Source organism: Patella vulgata, chromosome 5, assembly GCF_932274485.2.
Source record: "Patella vulgata chromosome 5, xgPatVulg1.2, whole genome shotgun sequence".
Lineage (NCBI taxonomy): Eukaryota > Metazoa > Mollusca > Gastropoda > Patellidae > Patella > Patella vulgata.
Window position 1 is genome coordinate 27,336,412 of NC_065883.2, and position 21,226 is coordinate 27,357,637.

The window sequence follows — 21,226 nt, forward strand, 5'->3', positions numbered from 1 at the left end:
CTTTCTGTTTCCTCTTATTTTTCTTGACAGAATCTATCGACAAAACAGGCCTACATTTCTTCGAAGTTGAACTTTAAGCAATTTGCAATCTACAGGGTTGTTCATTGTCGGATGACGTCATGATAACGTGGCCGTTGGCATCTTAATGTGTTCGCGAAATCGAATTGATGTGTATATGTTTTTAATCCGACTGAATCCAAGCCGGGAGATTGTACAAAGCGAGAGAGAGAGAGAGAGAGAGAGAGAGAGAGAGAAATGGAGTTTAACGCCCACTCGACACAAACTAGGTCATTTCGGGACTAACACAATTTTATTTCAATAATTCGCTTGCGCGTATTGGTCTTTAGCGGTGGGATGAAACCGGAGAACCCGGAGCAAACCCACGAGGCTGGACAGGCGACCCTACTCCTTGTCATGTACAACCGGGAATCGAAACCACGCCAGTTGACTCAATGACAGACCTTATGATACAGCGCGTACGTGCTAACCATTCGGCTAGCCAGCCCCCCCCCCCCCCCTCCATTATACGGAGCGTTGTTATGTTTTGATTCTCTTTAATAAATGTTAAATAATCAACCTGAACACGTATTAGCGTGAAATGAGACGTGAGAAAATTTATATTTTCCCAAAAATGCAAACAACACATCAATACTTTAAGATATCGGGGTGTATAATTTCACAGAAATATTGTCGTTTTTATCATAAATTATCTTCATGCGACACCTTTTGTTTAAGTCCAAATTACCCCCGGTAAATCGATGTTATATATTCTATCACGTCACTGATTGATTTATTGAACGGTAGTTTTTATATTTATTGTTGGTCTTTGATGAACGAGGTTTTGTGTTTTTATTGATCTATTAAGCTGATTAACTTGATGAACGAGGCTTGAAGTCAATAGAACAATGCTGAAGGGCATGGTGGATACCATGGTGATAATATAAACAACTAACATTATTAAAAATGAAATAACCTATAATGCACTGTAAAGTGGTTGATTTCAAAATGAACAATTTTTTATGGTTATTAAAATAACATAATGTTTTTGTTGACAGTGATTATCTCTAGGGTTGATTTGTGGAATCAAGTGAAGGCAAAGATGAGGAATTCATTATTTGTACATTCTGCCACAGCATGGGTATCTATGAACAGATTAAAAGTACCGTGCGAGTTTTGTTGGTTCATTTGCTTAGATGTAATGTTTAACCCATTTGGAAAGATAGGATAGGAATGTTCGTATCATTGGTTGCTACAAAATAACATAATATATGACTAACGTTTGACGTCTTAACTTTTCTGCGCTAACCGGGATAATAAAAAACGGGACATAAGAGACACATTGTACTGGTTCCAGTCCTGCATATTTATCGGAGCTAATAAACTATTACGTACCATCCCGTAACTTAAGATCACAAGACATGTCCTTATTATGCATTCCAAAGTACAATCTACAAACTTTCGGTTCTAGAACATCCCAGTACAGTGCACCCTTTTTGTGGAATTCCTTACCCCATCATCTTAAAACAGCTCCATCACTTGAATCTTTTAAAACAAAATTAAAAACTCATCTATTTACCACTGCGTTTTAGTTGGAGTGGATCAGGATTTGTGTGTAAATAGTGACCATTGAGTACATAGTACGCGCCTAGAGCATGCATTTGTGGATGGATTTACAAATATACATTATTATTTATTATTTATTATGAGAGAAATGAAGCTCGAATAGCAGCTGTTTACCGCCAACACATCTTCGAATTCTAACTGCACGAGAAAATGTACACGGTTGGGCGTTGGTTTTTCGTATCATCTGAACGACTATAGTTAATCTGACAAGTTAGAACCCGGCTTTCCTAAATGTGATAATTTTGTAGATTTGTAACTCCAAAGTTACATATAATTTTAAGAGAAACGAACAGCTTAATTCGAGAAAGCAGAACTTCCTTTATACCACTCCTTACATAATACTGTCTGTTGTAGTCAACTCAAGTTTAGACGATGATTTCATAACTTCATACACGATAAGGTTCGCCATATTCCAGACATACGTGAAGTAATGTTCAAGTTTTATCAATACCTTTATATTAAAAGAAACGCACGTCAAAGAACATTCTGTCAATAAGTAAATATAATTGATCTTTTGTCAAACACAATAAGTATATTTTATTCCTCGGAGGGATAACTTAAGACATTTTGTTTAGGAGCATTATCACTCAAGAGATAATAATAGAATATTAGAAACATACCGGAAGCCTGTAGGATTAGTTTATTCCATTATAAACAATGGTTACTTAATTCTAAAAATATCTCTTCGGATATAGCTTGTACCTTTGTGTAAATGGAGAGAAATAAAATTTAACGCCCACTCCATACAATCTAGATCATTTCGGGATTAAGATATGGTTCAAGTTCAATAATTTGCTTGCGCGTATAGGGTCTTTAGCAGTGAAAGGAAGCCGGAAGACCGGGAGGTTGGACCAGTGACGCGTGAGACAATTTGGCCACCCTACCCCAAACGCCCCACATTTTTGTAAACACTGTCCAGGTGGGCATACAATGTCCAAATGTATGATGATATCCAAATTGGTTGGCACTCGTTGTGAATTTTCGTCCACATGGGCCAAAATTATTTGACATTTTTATGATGAAGTATAACATAAAACATAAACAAGGCGGAAAGTATTAATGACATCATATTTTGTTATGTCACATGATAGACTGCTGTTCCACTGATATACACTTTCCGGTTGATTAATGAGTTGTAACGTGCTGGTTCTTATTTATTAACAGCATGGGTTGTGTTCCCTTTGCTACGAAAAAAAACGTCTATATTTCGTAAATCTAACCAATGTATATGCATAGAGTAATATATTGTACCATCGTGCCAAACGGGTAATCAAAGTCTATATAATATGTGGACTTTATCAAGGGGTTTTTCAGTAGTAACTTGAGTTGGCTAATCGTACTATTTCGAAGTAAGAATGTGGCGCTTCGCGCACAATACCCACTACTATAATAAGTGGCGTAAATTCATAAACATTAGTATTGATGAAATATATTCTCTTTTTTTCCCAGATTGTATAAAAACTACAAACCATGTTTATTTCGTTTCCTCTAGACCAGAAGTGATACTTTGTTTATATTTTTAAAAAGTTAAAGTATACAAACGCTTCTATACGAAACAAAAGACATATTGATCCCATTATGTTTGTTCAAAGTGGTGGAAAGTAAACACACTGAGGAATTCTGATGTATTGATTCTTTAAGGGGTTAATTATAACTGGTTATTAAAAACAGTTTGGTGTATAATTACTAATAGCAAGGTATGTTAGTGCCTTCGACTATCGTCAGCCAAAGCAAAGATAAAACATAAACAAAATCCACACTTTCCCTTTATATAAAATACAATTGTAAATCATGACAAAAATCCCACGACCACAAGATACACACAAAAACTAACAAAATGAACGTCAGAAATTACTGTATGCATGCGCTTTAGTGTAAGTTTAACTTAGAATTATGTGTAAATTTTAGGAGCGATGACGCCATTCGCCAATTTCTGTAAAACAACGATAAACGTCTACTGCACGTACACTACTGCTAATCAGATTTGTGGGCACACTCTTCAGTCTAGTCTCCTTGTACAATAACTACAATATTGTTTAAGAATCTAAATTTTTAAGGGCACCTTTATTTTATTCTTTGTCTTTCTTAAATCAACCAATCTGTATCTGACATGTAGTGCCTAATCAATAATAAAACCACTTCCATTACCTTTTGTTTTAGTATAGGTATGTTATAAACATTAACCTATAGAATTCTATTTGGCTGTGTTCTTATTTCATTAAAAAGCGGAAGTCTGTCAATATGTTTTATCGATAAAATCCCCTAAACATTTTCATTTATTTAATTAAAGCTGCACTGTGTAAGATTTAGATAAGAGATGGTCGTTCTTGCTATAAAATTGGTTGGATGGCCGAATAGTTAGTGCGTGCGCGCTGAATCATAAGGTCTGTCATTGAGTCAACTGGCATGGTTTCGATTCCCCGGTTGTACGTGACAAGGAGTAGGGTACCCTTCCACCCCGTGGGTTTTCCCCGGGTCCTCCTGTTTCCTCCTACTGCTAATTATTGAAATAAAATTGAACCATATGTTAGTCCAGAAATGACCTAGTTTGTGTCGAGTGAACTCGACCTTATGATACACGTGCTAACCATTCGGCCATCCAACCCCTTGCAAATTGTTGAAATAAAGTTGAACCAAGTGTTAGTCACGAAATGATCGAGTCCCATCTCTCTCTCTCTCTCTCCCAGCCATTCGGTGATCTAGAGAGTTGATTATGGGCTAGGCAAGTGAATGAATGTCTAAATAATAATTTATATAATATTTGAAGTCAGAAATATACCTGCCATAAGCAGATTTAACTCTTGTATAATGCATCCTGAAATTAAAATGTATTGATAAAGGACAGAGATCGCATGTATACAAAGACTATTTGAATTTATATGTACGTAAATATTGGAACAAAGACTTTTTGAATTTCTTAATTATACTTTATATTGATCATATTACATACGTACATTGATTATCAAGTTGGCATATGGGCTTTAGTTTCTACGATAGATTTGAGCTTTTGTTGTGTTCCTTTGTTTTTTCCTTTTATATCGACTTTGAAACTAGAGTGGAATAATTAGTGGCAAAATTGTTGATTTGAGAAACAACGCCCTACCGATGTCAACTACCCGTCATGTTTTGGGAACTTTTGTGGTCACTGATTGGAATCATTGAAAATGTCCAAACACCTAAGGGATATAATATACCCGTCTCGTGAAAAAAAACTACAAAGGAAAATTTTGGGAGCAAAGTTGTTGATTTAAAAAACAACGCCCTGGCTACCCATGTCGTGTTTTTGGTCTTGCGTTGTCACTGATTCGTACCGCCGAAAAATTTTAAACACCCACGGGATACATCATTATTTTTACCCTTCTCGTGAAAAAGCAAAATAAAATGGAAAGATAATAAAAATAAAACGGGCAATCTGTCACCCGCGGAAATAAAACTCATTAAGATTTGTTCAATTTCATAATTCTTAGTTGAATCGATATTGATAACAAAAACATCTTGATACAAAATCTATTATCGGGAATTTATTTATTCTAAGCACCGTTTATTGGTTTCTGCCTGTAGGTGTTTTTTCTTGTTTTTCTCAGTTCCGTTAATACTCAAATATATCGACTGTATGGAGTTATTGAAGCTCATAGCCTTCCAATTGGTCGTCCTTAATACTGTCGTATTATTGTTGGGCTCTCAAAGAAAGTTGTCACAGATTTGAATATATCAAGTGACGAGGCTGCACGCTTCCTGTGATTTACTGTGGTCTGTGAATACATTTGGATTAGTGTGAGTATTATTTTTTTATTTTTTTTTTGTTTACGAATGTACACATTTTGATTTTTTGTGAAGTCATCGCATCTGAAGTCAGGAATCATTTGTTTAAGTTCTGCCGTGCATTGTTTATTTACGAACATACATTTTGTTTGGGTTTTTTCCCAACATTGATAAATATTTGTTTGTTGGGAGGAAATAACTGATCGGGGGACTTTTATGTAAATCTTTAATGTTTACTATTGTTTTGATTGAGCATTACTACTTCCCTAAAGTGTTGCGGGTCTTACTGTGACGATGTTGGTGTTATTTACCCGTTGACCGTTGGAGGGAATATTTTTCAGCGAGTGGTTGGTATCCCTTTACTTGTCATTTATATTTTATCGGGCAATATATTTAATTTTTTACGACTTTATCCACCGTTAAAACGTACGAAAACAAAATCACAAATTAATGATAGATGATCTCGCGGCTTGGATTCAATCGGATTAAAATTTGGCCCATTAAACGTTTTGTAGCGAAGTAAATGTGTGGCGCTGGTTTGTTTTAATTGCCGATGGTTTCGAATGTTGACAAACTCTAAATCTAAAGTATAAGTTCGTAAATAATGAACGGAATTGAACCAGTTTTGACTGATATACTTTTTAGAATGATTTGAAATCAACATAAGGCCATTCTTTATTTAGATGATGAGCGGCACTGTCTATGGGTATTCAACGTGTATTGCTAATTTTCTATTCTACTTGAGCAACAAATACTTTCTTGAAAGGTTTCATCTGTGTTGGAATATAATCAAAAGTAAATAGAATTATCTAATATGGAACATGTCATTCATATTGGATGTGCCTGGGATGTTTAAGACCAATAATGATCATTCAAGATATCTTTATGAAACTTTATATTCACACTTATTACAGTAGTTAATGCCTTTTGATGATTGTAAAGTTGAATAAATTGTGTGTTTCCAAGGTATCAGATTTAGTTTTTGGTATACAATTATTGTTAAAATCTATCAAATAACGTAAGTTATGATCTTTTGAAAGATGCCTTTACACGTATAAAGTGTTATTTGGTGATATATTTGGACTAAAAAAATATTCAAACTAATCGATCTTTTAACATTTTGCTTCAAATCCCTTATTAAATATTTTAATCGCAAAATACTACCCTAAGCCTTAACATATTATTTAAAGCAGCATGTCACGTGGCTGGGGTGAGGGAGGGGCTATTTTTAGTTTGTATTTGTCCATTGACCATAAATACCGAAGACTAAGTAAAACCTTGGTTTATCCTGTCGGCTTTTTTACCGCAGCGTCTGCTGTACGTTTGGGTATCTCACTGTTCTTACAACCACAAACCATTCGATCAACATGTACGAAGCGCCACCTACATTTTCGTAAAATGGAGACCCCATCTACGTGAAGGTCTTCAAGTTATTATCATTCTTTGAGCCATTTTCATCGATGGGTATTCAACAACCAATTGTTAATATTGGAAGAGATGAGACGAATAATGGCGATTCCTTGTACACGTTAAAGTATACGCAAAAGAACCTCTGTGACAGTTGGAATTCGACGAAGAGTCGCAAACGCATCAGTCCTTACAAAATTTCCCTCATAGAACATTCCATGATGCCTGTCTTCATTAATTAGCCCATTGGTGCAGAAAGGTATGGCGTCAGGCCACATTTCATTTCGACATTTGAAATCAATTTTAGCCATTAAGATATTTCCACGTTGCTGACGTGATATATATCAATAAAAGCGCCCTTTTGTTTACGAGGTTTATCCAATCTCTTCGGTCTTTAACAACGTCTGAAAAACATAAAAAAAACACTGGAAAATAATCAATGCCAAGAGAATTATACACACAATGGCATGCAGGTTATCGATGCCCTGCATGTTTAATAATATGTTAACAATGAGTACAAAAGACGACCACCCCTGAGGGAATATTCCAGTCACAAAATATAATTCTTAGTTATATGATATCCTGGTACACACCAAAAATACCGTCGGGAGTTCTAGTAAGTCGGGGCTACTATGGCTCAGTGAGTAAGACGTTGACTAGCTAACCTGACGGTCCCGTGTTCGATCACCGGATTTTCCGGTGTAGTTTTCCCTTGGATGGGACAAAAACCAAGGTCTCGTGTACACATTGGCGTGCACGTAAAAGAACCCTTAATAGATGTAATTCGATATAAGCGTAGGTCCTAGTGCGACAGAGACATATTCTCACTCTTCTGCACGACACACAATTAATTGATCATCATTTATTAATTGATCATCAACGGTATTAATACACTGCATTTGGAATTTCTTTGATTTTATTTACTTAAATAGCTATGTATAACAGTTTTAAATAAAGATCTTAAATAAGAACTGTGACAAATTATCGTGCACAATATACCATCGCCGACGAAACGTGTGACAAAGTGCTCTATAACTTTCGTCGAACTGAACGATCATTTAGATGCATAGAACTTATTGACCTCAGCTGGTTTTTATTATATATGGTATTGACTTTTGAGCACTGTATAATCCTGTTAGGCACGAATTGGCTGTTATAATTTAACATGTAATTAATCCCATCTGTCATTTCCAAGCTACATATGATCTGTGTACAAGCTCCGCATGACCTCAAAGGAAATAAGCATCGGTCGATTAATCATACTATGACGTGATAAATAGAAATAAAATGAAAATGAAATGAAATGGGGTTTAACGTCCTACTGTTCTGCTCCTATACTGGGCTAATGAAGTCGGGCATACGCCATACAGTGTGCTATGAGGGAAATTTTGCCCCAGCAGCAGCACTATCGCCTACTCTTATATCGAATTCCAACTGCCAGGGGATCTTTTACGTGCATCATATATGATCATGACACTTATCCATTTTCCCTAATTGTTGGCCTATATAACCAAGAGTTTACTGGCAATTAGGAGGAGAGAAAGACGGATGGGGAAGAGAAGAGACGCAGATGAGCGGGGGGGGGGGGAGCTGAGATCGGCGAATGGGCTCCTCCGAGTTAAGCCGCTGCCGAAGCAGAAGGGCGGAATGGTTGAAATATAGTCATATACTGTATTAATGTACCGTGTTGATGTTTTATATTCTGTTCCGATGTAAAGAAACCCTTTATGTACGAAACTGATCTCTGATATCACTAAGATAGTGCTCGGACGTTTATTATCAAATATTAGCAAATCAGTAGGGTGTTCATATCATGAAAGCTCTGTCGACGACAAAATATCTTTGGCGTGCGCTGGCCTTTAATCTATTGGTTTAAACCCTGTATGCACGAAACTGATCTCTGATATCACTAAGATAGTGCTCGGACGTTTATTATCAAATACTAGCAAATCAGTAGGGTGTCCATATCATGAAAGCTCTGTCGACGACAAAATATCTTTGGCGTGCGCAGGCCTTTAATTTATTGGTTTAAACCTGTACCTGTAGTAAATGTGTAAAATTGTGTATTAATTACAAAGAGCAATAGTGTATGTTTATATCAAATAAACGGTTTACAGAACCAAAACGAGATCGAAATATTTCGCGAGTTTTTAAATCTTTGATATCAATGCTTTTGATATGTGTGTGATTCACGGGATTTTTTTTATTGAGAAATAAAAATAAATATGAAAGGACTTGTCCTTTAATTATTATAGTGATATAGCATATTGCGATATTAAATGTCATTGATTTGTGGTATGGATTCCTTTATACCATTGATCTTATATGCATCTGGGTTTAACCTTTCGCATTTCAACAACATTAATCACACCAGCTAAAAATTTAAAAAAAACAATATCTAAAAATAGTGGTTTGAGATACATATAAAGAGTGGGCTGAGATACACAAAACGAAATGAGCTAGTTGCTAAACGAATATTAATGGTCAATGTCACAATATTTAAATTCCTCTTCCTCTTTTCAGTAGGTATATTGCTTGATGAAGAAAAACAAATTTGTTTTATGTTATTCAGATTTCCTCAGATGAAATTGACAGTATCTATATATGGATTTCAATCGAATTTGCTAAGTATATTGCTTGGGTATAGTGCTTTGTATGCGCCCGAAGTTTCGGTGTGTGCATATTATGTCGTCACCAATATCGGTCCGCGAGCCCGTCTGGCAACAATAAGGATGGTGAGGCTACTGACTGTAACGGACTTTTCATCAAATTCGGCATGCATCATTGCTGTCTCTGCCAATATTCCGCGTCAACAATTAACTTGTGTACGCGTCAGAGTCTACAGCTTTTTATGTTGTTGTTTGTTTTTGAGGTAGGGGTGCAAATTTGGTGTTAAGCATTGGGGTCATGAACGGACGATTCCTGTTCATTTCTAGTGTATTACAACCTTTACGCCCAGATTTTCGAATACCTTGAGGCGATATTGTTGTACGAATCTTCTTCAAAACATATATAGGTGTGAAGATTTTTGGTGGAATATTAGTATTCCAGTTGGAATTCAACATAAGAGTAGGGCAAAGTTCCCCTTACAGTACACCGTATAGCGTATGCCCGTTTTCATTAGCCCAGTCAGGGCAGAAAGGTAGGACGTTAAAACCAATTTCATTTCATTCAATTTTCCGACTTTTCTGCACCAATCGGGCTATTGAAGATATAAGGCATAGGCTATGCAGAGTGCTAAGACTGTGGCATTTCTTCATCGAAAGTCATCTGTACACATGAGATTTTTTTTGTTTCTGTACTGTTCTTTGGCAGGCCCTTTGCCCTGCACTACCGACAACGAGAAACCACGCTGCAAAATCGCGGAGAACTTACTTGACCAACACCAGGATCAGTGTACATAATCATAGTAATGAGAGGAATATGATGATGAGTTAGTTGTATTTTACGTCCGCTTCCACCGAGGTGATATCGCAGACAAGAGAGGAATATGGCCGATAACCCCTAATATATTGTCGAGTTAAAACGCCGTGATGTCGAGTTGTCGTGGTGTCTGGTTATAATGTCGTGATGTCGGGTTGTTTGTTTGGTTGTCGCCATATGAAGGGCGACACCATGACATCACGACATGATACCAATCAGCCACCCTAGAGAAGGCTGTGTTATAGTAAATGTAACTTTACAGAGTAAGTCAACTGCGGTAGAAACGGGAACAATAAGCGTCGATATGATTGGGTTATACATGGGTAGAAAAGATTTAGCAATTATTGCTATATAATAGTAACTCTAATCAACCATAACAACACATCTTCTATACATTTATAATGTATCACTATCACTCTGTCCTTTGTGTATGTGTTGTTTTATGAATGTTTCTCATTTGTTTGTTTTTTATTGTTTCGATGTTAACAACTAGGACTTTTGACAATGAATTATTGAAATCATATTTCGTCGTAACAGTAGGAGGAAGAAAATGTTTTTGATCGGACGTGCGCTGTTCTTGGCTTTGTTTTTAAAAGCCTGTTCTTATTGGTAGGGGTTTATCATTCATTATGTCAGGTTAGTAATGAATTTAGACAAACATTTTGTAGCTATTTTTGTACCTGAAATGTTGGTCATTGGTTGCACGATAGGTTCAGTAAACAGTGTGTGATTTACCCAATTCTGGGCATCCTTCGCAAACAAATTTCTGTCACTATGAACTGTGAACAGCAAACGTAAATAATTTCCTACGAACGCCTATATTAATTTATGTTCCCTAAATTACCTTGTGTAGTATATATCTCCGACGCGAGAAATCCCATCCATATTCGAACGCTATTGGTGGATTTATACGATTAGTATACCGGCCACTCAAGATTTCTTAGCAATCTCCTTGTCTACATTTGACCCCGAATTTCTTTCATAAAACAACGTATTCGGGTCTTGGAGCACAAATGTGATTCGAAATGGAAAATTCGTGCTTTGAAAATAAGAAAACCGTGCTCTGTAAAAAAAAAATGGTGTAGAGCTATGAAAAAGGTATCGATGCCTCCTGACCCCTAATGAGTGTTTCCTCTTGTGGTGGTCAGTTGCTCTCTTCCGGAGGCCAAATAGAAATACTTCGCCTATGTTTCTAGTCTCGACCTCCAGACTTTAAAGACCACTTAAGATCAAAAATCTAAATTTCATGTATGTATAGCCCATGGTTACTATATCAACTTTACGGCAAGTTCACACCAATCTGATTAAAATTAAGTTAGTTAGTGTTAGTTGTATTTTACGTCCGCTTCCACCGAGGTGATATCGCAGACAAATTAAGTCCGCTGTTAACGTTTAAGTATCCGACACGCCAAAACGCTTTTCGATTTTTCAATTACGACCTTAATCCGGTTGATTGGCAGATGACGTCACAGGCACTACACATAGGATATACATTATCTATACAATATCTCACCGTATGTACAATATAGCACTATCAATACACACGGCAACTGGGCAAGCGTCTATTGACGGTCCAATTACCACGTGACTGGCCTAATCATAATCACCGAATTATCGTCTTTCATTGGTATAGATTAGACATTTGTGATTGGAATATTTTAGAGTGTATTTAAAATGCCGTATCATGCCGTAGATCAATTTAAGCTGCCTTTGTTTAAATAGGCCACGTGTCAAATGAAGATGACTCAAGAAATTAGCGCATTTACCGGTAATTTGGATAACCCCGTAGTACTTGATATCCCAAACTTAAGTACAGAAATACAAACCCAGAGAGTGGGATAGTGGAGTAAGGGGAGGCCACGATAAGACGGGCCTGGCACCTAAACACTAAAACGATGACATCTACCAATCCAGAAGCAGACGGGATCATCTACCAAACGATATGTTTTATGTTAAATAAAGGGAAGAACTTCCCACTAAACCAAATCCATGGTCAAGGCCAAATGGAAAGATTGCAAAATCATATTCTATAAAACAGGAATCAGCTTGGGTATATAGTAATTTTAAACAACTTATTAGTATAACTTAATTTATTTTATACAATTAATGTGTGTGTGTATGATTCTACCATTAGTTCGTTCGTTAGGTATTACGCACACGTTCCACTGAGAGTGATGTCTTTGATCTCGCCGGCGTAAAAAAAGATAATTACCTAATCAACATTCTTAATCCCACTAACACTCACTGCTAACACCAACTTGAAATTAATTTACGACCCATGCCTGTATAACTTTTATGGTCGGATTGATTAATTAATGACAGATATTAACGACACTACACTTTATGTGGAAAAGCGAAGTGCTCGCAGTAAAAACCACATAACTGGACCCGTATATTTTGTACATATTAAAAGTGTTCGTCCAATAAGTTCCATATTGTAAAAAAATAATTAAGAGTTCAGGACTTCAAAGTTTAAAAGTTGTAGGCACTCTAAATTGGATCTTAAATTAAAATGAATTACAAAACAAATTATTCCGTAGTCAATTGTTTTATTTAATTAGGGGGATTAAGGAATCCTTCAGGCGTTAAAAAATACACACGCCGGCTGTATATAGGTAATTAAGGAATAAACATTTCGAATATGCATTCGGTCACTGTGACGTCACTGGCGTCTGAGGGGATTAAGAGTGTTTTCGATAATTGGCAAAGCTGTTTTTACGGAAGGTCTATTTTTACGACTTTGAATGAAGATAACTGAATTAATTTCAACCAGATTGGCGTGAACTTGCCGTAAAGTGGATATAGTAACCATTTTCTACACGTATCTCAAATCTTCCGGGACCATCTTATGTGCACTTTAAAAGACAATAATCAGATTTTTTAAATTCTGTTCCCTTGTTACTGATATAATTTGAGTTTTAATGTTGGTGTGATGGTAGAATTTGAATTATAATTCAAATACTATTGTAACAAAAATGGTGTGTTATCTTCCTAGTGCTGAATTGTCATGCAAAAACATATATATATATAGAGAGATTGGTAGATCTATATTACGTTTTATGGATTTTATGATATCTTTGCAAAAAGTTCTTTGTAATACGCCATACAAATGGCCGATTTGGGTAATTTTTTAACCCTTAAAGATACATTATGTAAGATTTAGATAAAGAGCTGGCCGTTCATGCTATAATAGTTCAAAAATTTCTTCATTCAAATTACTTTATTCTAACACAAGTTGTTACTGTTTGTAGTTTTGACAAGATGTGTGCATTGATTGTTTATTATCATAACTACGGTACTGGTATATTCGAGACTTAGCTATGTGTTTTCATTTTTAAATTAAATCATTAAATGGCCCGAACCGTTCTAATCTAGTTAAAATATAGAGCATCCGATGGCATCGAAAGTTGATTATGGTCTTGTCATGTTACTAAAAGTACAATAATTAATAATTTATATAACATTTAAAGCCCAAAGAAATGGGCAAATCTAGCTCTTGAAGAGTGTATCTTTTTATTCCTGTTTTAAATGTTGTATTGGGGAAAATATTCGTGTACACATTAACAGTGAACAAATAGCAGTTGAATTCGATACAGATTATGGCGAACACTACTGTCAATGAAAATGTAGTCTCTCTTGAATGAATACAATACAACATTACAACTTAAAATGGCACATATAATGTACGGACAAGATAGCACCACTCTCTTCAATGAACATAATATAACAATAGAAAAAAAGTAACCTTTGTCTACTAAAAATGGCATTAATAATAGACAATAATCAGTATTCTGTTCCATTCATGATAAAACTATTCTAATCATGCGTAGACTTTTATACTAATATGAATGGACGGAAAATCGAAGCATGGCGTTATTTATATGGTAAACACGGTAATGTCATTAGTCAACTCTAAACGTTTGATATGAAGACAGGAATCGGGTCAAAATAACACCCAATTCACATTAAATGATAACATTTTACCATTATATGCTATAGATTTTTCTTCCTAAAATTTATTTAAGATCCCCTTTCTAATTGCAGCTTTAAGCCCTAACGACCAATTAGCACCAATCGACCGATTCCAAGCAGTTTTCAATCGAATATATGGTGCTGAGTACCGTGCCGCTAAAAAGATGCTTCATCCCAAGTTACAGCAGAAGAGAATGGGAGCTCCACGCGGTCCGACGCTTTATGAGCGCATTCTCTTGTTCAGGCGATTACGTGGAGAGCGTGGGGTTGGTGATCCTAAGGATGGGGAGGTAAGTATCTGTATATTTCTCAGGTTAGATGAAATACTTCGTACGATTTGTATTAAGGCTTGTTTTACATTGAAAAACAAACGAATGGCATTTAAATCGTCCTTATGAAAGGGTGGATTCCACAGGTGATCGGAAACAAGACCTGATTCAACTCTCTACTTATATACGTTATTGTGCTATGCGGGTGCATTTCATCAAGACAATTTATATTCCTCCTCAACTAATCTCAAATGTCAAAGTATCTGTACGGTGCACCCACTGTGTATTTTGAACATAATAATTTGATAAAGGTTTTTATCACTGTGGCATAAAATTTCCATGTTTCTTTGTTATTTTGTGTTGACAGTTCTGGAATTTAATATGAATATACTCATTATTAAACGAATTTTAGCTATTCTCATGGATACAAGCAGTAGTTACTTGCGTTTACATATTTTGGATCTGTGTCGGGGCTGTTATAGGTATGCTACTAAAATCCCATGATCGATCATACCGATGAAAGCTACATAGATTATCAAGATTCACGAAGCCTGGTTACTAGGTGTAACTTCCGCCAAGCAAAAATCACCTGACGGGTACGAAAATAGCTAAACACCATGTACTGTATATAAATACATCGAATGACAAGAATACTTAGGAAATGTTTGGTCAATAGCCCTGTTATGTATAATTATTGATCTCTAATTGTGAAAACAAGTTAAAAAATGTCAGTAGTCTAAAACACATTATCAAGGTTATTTTAAGTACTTCCGGTGAGTAGTGATATAGCTGTCAATACCTTAAAACGCTAATTTAATATTGGAAGTGCGGTTGACAACCTAAAAAATAAAATGCACCCCCCCATTTTCTTTTCTAACTAGCTTAGTGGGGACAGGCATACACCGTGGCGTTTTGTATACATGAGGCAAAACCTTGAACGGATTGCGGCGCTACGGCCTACTCTACCTTCTATTTCCAATTGTCGGAGGGATCTTTAACCATATGCCAAACGTATAAATCGTTTTCCCCTATGTTTGCTCGTTCTCTATTCTGCACAACTGGGGTGGGGTGGGGTGGTCAAGGTTAAATAATACAGAGGACGTTTCCCTGCCGACAATGGAATCCAACCTGGTATATGTCTTTCAAAGAGCAACATTTCAATTCGATATCTGTCAAAACGTCACTAATATAATAGATATTTGCCCACAAAATAATTAATAATAATTACTGCATGTCCGAAGGAATATTACGAGTAAATCGTACGATTTACGAGAACTTGGCACATAAATATTTTTCAGAACGTTTATAACTATGTATTAGGATTTTACACTCATTGACTCATGTCAGACTAATGTACTGATTAAAAGATTTTGGTGCCCCCACATGGAAAACTAATTGAAAATTCTTAGTTTTAAATTTGGCATCTAAAAAAAACAGACATTCTTTGATGCTCTAAGCACGTGCTTATTTTGCTTAATCCAGGATTGTATACCATTAAATTTAGCTTCGCAATATTAAGCGGAAGTCGGAGTTTTTACTAGTTTTAGTTTCAACATTAACCGACACATAGGTGTTGATCAGCGCGTCAAATATAGTTAAATTGACAATTTTTGCAAAGACTGGAATTATAAACAGCTATACTTAATTCAGAAAAAATCTGATATTTCCAAATCTATTTTTGCATAAAGTTATGAACAATCGATAATCAATAACTGTTGCGTCATTCAAACAAATACCTTCACAATTCACAACTTTATACAAAACCAAATGTGATCTTTCAACAAAAATTTCTACATCGAATTATAGACAGGTTATAATATTAGTTACTTCAAATCTATTCACGGGTTTTTAAGATTACGCAATAATTGATTTAAAGGATAGGAAATTGGAATCATTTTTCTAGGGTTATTTCAAACACGCATATAGAAACAATTTGCATGTAAATACGAATCTGTCTTATTAAATATTAAATGCGTGCATAAACATAAGAAAATCGTTAATAGATTTCAAGTGCAATTGAGTACACATTTGTTTTTAAAAAAATTATAATTGATTTTGAGAAAATTTTATCAAATTTGTGTCGTGTCTGTAGATAATCAAAAAAACATTAGATTAAATTTGAATATTTTTCTTGATACGAAATTAACATCGCGGTCTATTTGTTGACCGAAATAACAGTGTTCAATAATGTTGTTTCCCTACTACGGTAGACTGGCCCGGGTACACCAAAAATCAAGTCAAACTTATTTCTGGCGAAATATAAGCTTATTCAACTAATAGTAAGTGCAGGGGGGGGGGGGGGCTGCACAATTACACAAAACAAATCTACGGACAAGACACGATACGCAGAAATCACAAACAAACATACATATCAGTGAATGGATCCAGGGTCTAGATGTAAGAGTCTACTGCGCTGTACAATCCTGGGCCTGTAGTGATACAGACTTCACGCAAAAATGAAAACTAACAATAAGGAGAAATATATCCCCAAAACATTGTGTAATACTAGTACGAGTCGTGATCTGCTATATGCCACATGAAATGGGAATGTGAGCATTTTGGAGGAAAATATTACCTTTTCAAGTAACCATATCGGTGAAATGTATAAAACAGCCAAGTAGCCTACAACTAAATAATCTATGTATAGCTAGTGAGAAACATACGTAAGCGTTCGAAAGAATTGAGGTGTATTGACTACAAAGTTAGGGCATATGTCCTATTTACCACAAAAACAGAGGAAAAAACAATACTGAATACAAAGAAACAAAGGGAGAAAGTGCAACGTGACGTAAAAGGCGGTGGTTTGCCAAATGACGTCAAGAATTAAATGTAATAAAAAACAACAATAAAAAGGACCATAATTCAGATAAGACAACGCCAAAAGTTAAATAATAAGCTATCAATTTAGGAACTAGTCGGAATTATTCACCTATCAGAAATGTCAATCTAGGTATGTTGAAGAAATCGAACTATAAAGGTGTATTTATATAAACGCATGAAATAAGGGCGATAATCCAGATAGAATTAGGAAACTGCAGAAAATTAAATTTAAATATAATTATTCAGTTAGATCATTACCCAATATGTAATCAGTTGTATACTTACAAGAAATGTCACACTTGGTATGTAAAGGGAAGAAAGTTTCGAAATTTCTTTTAAAATATGTAATTGTGTTCCGCCTTTGGAAATGCAATTAAAATTGAGAGATTTTATTCTAGAAAGAAATAGTTTTTTTATCGTTACATATTGTTAAAACATCGTAATGTCCGTGAATAGTCAAATTTGTCCGTTTTGTCGAAAATACCGACATTAAATTTACTGTTAATTATATTAATATCTAAGTCAAGAACAGATGCAGTTATAGTGCCAGAATTTTCTTTATTTAATGTTAGTTCTGGGGGTTATATTTCACTTTGATATTTGTTGAATATTCCGTTACCATTTATAGCTGTTATGTCATCAATGTATCGGAAGGTGTAGTTAAGACTTTTAGCTACTTTGTAATCTGGTTTTTCTATGATCCTGAAAGCAGATTTCATATTTCTATAAATGTGGATTTGCCATAATTGGGGTGGGGTCAGTTCCCATTAGTAAGCCAATTGTTTGCTGTATTATCTGATCCCCAACCTCAAATATGGCATTGCTAATAAAAAAATATATAATGTTTTGCTAGCCTTATCGACAGGCGTTAAAACAAATCTCTCTTGAAGAGTAGCAAGGCATTCGGCTATAGATGTATTGTTGTTAGGACTTCAGGTAGGGGGCATCTTGGGTTTTGTTTAATATACTTGATTCACTTTGACAAGAGATCAAAAATCGAGTTTTCCCATTCTCCAAAAGATTCTAGAGGTGACGAAATATATCAGACCAAGCTACTATACATTTCCTGATTTGAGATTATTATGTAACTATTTGAAATTTGTTTTACTTGGTTGTTCTTGAAACTGTGGTCCAAAGCGGATTTTTAAGATTTTTATCTTCAACAACATCGAAATATCCCCTGTGTATATTGTCTTTAAAAAGACAGTTGACGCATCGACATGGAGTGTTATCGTAATTATCAATAAATGCTTGTACATTTAGATTTTCAATAGTTTAATGGTAGTTAAATATTTTATCACGAATTGGGGGGTAAAAGTTTGTGTACGACTGTGGGTGAAATTTTCGGAATAGTATCTGGTGTAGATTTAATTACTTATCGCTCTCCAAAGATTCTATTCAATCCAATGTCCAATGATTTTACATAACACATCAGGGGTTTTTCTTTCGTACTTTATGAGGATGTATAACATTTACAATTTATCAAACCGATTATAACATCGTAATATTGAGGAAGAAAACGTTCATTGGGTTGCTTAGAATTGATGATATCCTGTATGAGAACACCAAGTTTTTTCGTTGTTGATTTTTTCAAAAAGTGTACAATTTGTCGTTGAGTACACACACTGCACAAGACACTTTATCGGAAGTATGACATTGGCATATAGAATACAATTCATTCAAAATAATTTCCGGGTCTTTTTGAAATTTCGATTTTTTTTTAATAGAACATTTTTTATTTTGAAAATAATGATGATAATGAACTTACTGATTTTCAAAAGACACAAATACTACAACAGGTTGATTTGTGTACAAAGATTCATACGGTTTTTTGAATATGATCCAAATTAATAAGTGTATATCAATCAAGTGTGTTTCCAGCTCGGCTCTCTGACCGGGATTCGAGACCCACGCGGTCCCCATTCCAACCAGCTCATATGGCCCTGGTTCTAGCCGTAACTCAAGGCGCCCACAGTCTTCGCTGAATAATCTCCTTTTCATACCTGCTTATAACCCCGTTCTAGACAAAGAATGATCGAAGGGATTATGCAGCTGGCTATATTGCATCATATACCAGATTAAACGTTCAGTACAGATTGCTTTACAAGACACAGGACTTTACATAAATCGGACCAGCTATAAGTTTATATTATGGTAATGACAATGAGTGCCATCTAGACAACCATGGATGGCAATAGCCGACATCAATTCTGCTTACATGTGTCAAAATGGCACGATAACTATCAATAACATCTGTCATTATGTAACATCTGTTTTAAACTAATACTGGTGTGTTAATATTCCACATCCTTCTATTTTAGGCTGAAATATTTGATAATGTAGATGGCGAGAAAGCTGTAGCATATCATGCCGAATCTAAACCTGATGATTCACCACAAACAACCAGATCTAAGACAAGGCAACAGGTACATTATTTTCTTTGACCTAAAGATACGGTACGTTGCGCCAAACATCTCTTGCATAGTTCTGAATTCACCCGTCTCTGGGGGATTCACGGTGAACTGATAACATTATATTCATTAAGCATCGGTGTTGGCGTCTAGGGCACTAATACTACCATAGGACGTGTTTATTTCGCAATAAAACCCAACTAAATTAATTTGAAACAGGAAATGAATAACAGAAAATTTATGAATGCCTCATATGTCTTTAGATAATACCTAAAATAGTCTTGGGAAGTTCACAATCATGCTTACTTTTTTCGGAGTAACTAATACGATACTTTTAAATATTTCTTTGTGGCGGGGTAGTTAGTTCTCCACTGTCTATTATAATCACAATTCCAGGATATACATTCTTATCATATAAGACTTTAAACCCCGTTCCATTACAATACTTTCTGTGTGAATAGAAAAAATCAATGTCTGTCGCCATAGAGTATTGTCAGTTAATAGCAGAATGCAAACAGTAACTATCGATTTGTCGTAGAACCATGACTTCAATCCCCGGTTGTCACAGCAATACCACGTCAACAAATCATAATGTAATGGAACAGATCCGCCTAACGGGAATAACGGATGAATAGAGCTTTTCTTGTGGATTTTATTCAACAGTGTACTTGGTTTTAAAAAAGTAATATTGGGTGTATTTCTCTATTGAGAAAAGGGGGCTGGGTAGTCGAATGGTTTAAAGTGTTGCACTTTAAATCATAAGGTCGTTCATTATTGAATCAATTGGCGTGGCTTCGATCCCACACGTGTACGTGACAAGGAGTATGGTCGCCTGTCAAACACTGTGAGTTGTCTCTGAGTCCTCCGGTTTCATCTCACAGCCAAAGATCCCTACACCCAAGCGAATTATTGAAATAAAATTGAAACATAAATATGCTAGTACCGAAATGACCTAGTTTGTGTCAACTGGACGTTAGCTTTCCTTTCTATTTTGTTACATATTAATTTTTACGGTTAATATTAAGGTAGGCTAAAGGAAAGACAATAATAACGTGGCAGGGAATTACATACAATGCAGCCATGAAATGAGATAGTGGGGGGGGGGGGGTAATGTCCACACGACACAAACAGGTCATTTCGAGACTAACATGTGGTTCAATATTATTTTAATAGTCCCCTTGCGCGAAGGAGTCTTTAGTAGTGGGAGGAAACCACGTACAACCGGGAAATCGAAACCACGCCAGTTATCTCAATGACAGACCGTATGACGCAACACGCTCACGCTAACCATTTAGCCATCCAATCCCCTACAGCCTGAAATAGAATCAGTGTGTGCTGTATAGGCATAAACTGGCCTGGGATTAATGCCGAGTTGAGTCAATATTTTGGAAAGACAATATCTGACTGATTATTGTTTTGATTTATAACAGGAAACAGGAAGTGTTTTCTATATTTAGTATGCCATATCCATATATTGTTACTATTTCCTCAACACATAAGTGAGAGTTGCCTTAATCTAAACGTATATGCACGTCTTTG

General features: G+C 35.6%; 1 protein-coding gene across 4 annotated transcripts in view; it reads left to right on the plus strand.

Moving 5' to 3' along the window:
- The window catches only part of LOC126820875 (enolase-phosphatase E1), a 40,170-nt gene that overhangs the window by 11,832 nt on the left and 7,112 nt on the right, over positions 1-21,226 (plus strand). For 2 of the 4 annotated variants that reach the window (XM_050549013.2, XM_050549016.2), the window contains exons 2-3: positions 14,260-14,477; positions 19,598-19,702. In XM_050549013.2, the coding sequence (XP_050404970.1) occupies positions 14,260-14,477; positions 19,598-19,702 (323 nt within the window). Of the gene's footprint in view, positions 1-5,243; positions 5,398-5,639; positions 5,733-14,259; positions 14,478-19,597; positions 19,703-21,226 lie in introns of those variants that run through there. The other 2 variants (XM_050549014.1, XM_050549015.1) reach the window with 2 other exon arrangements.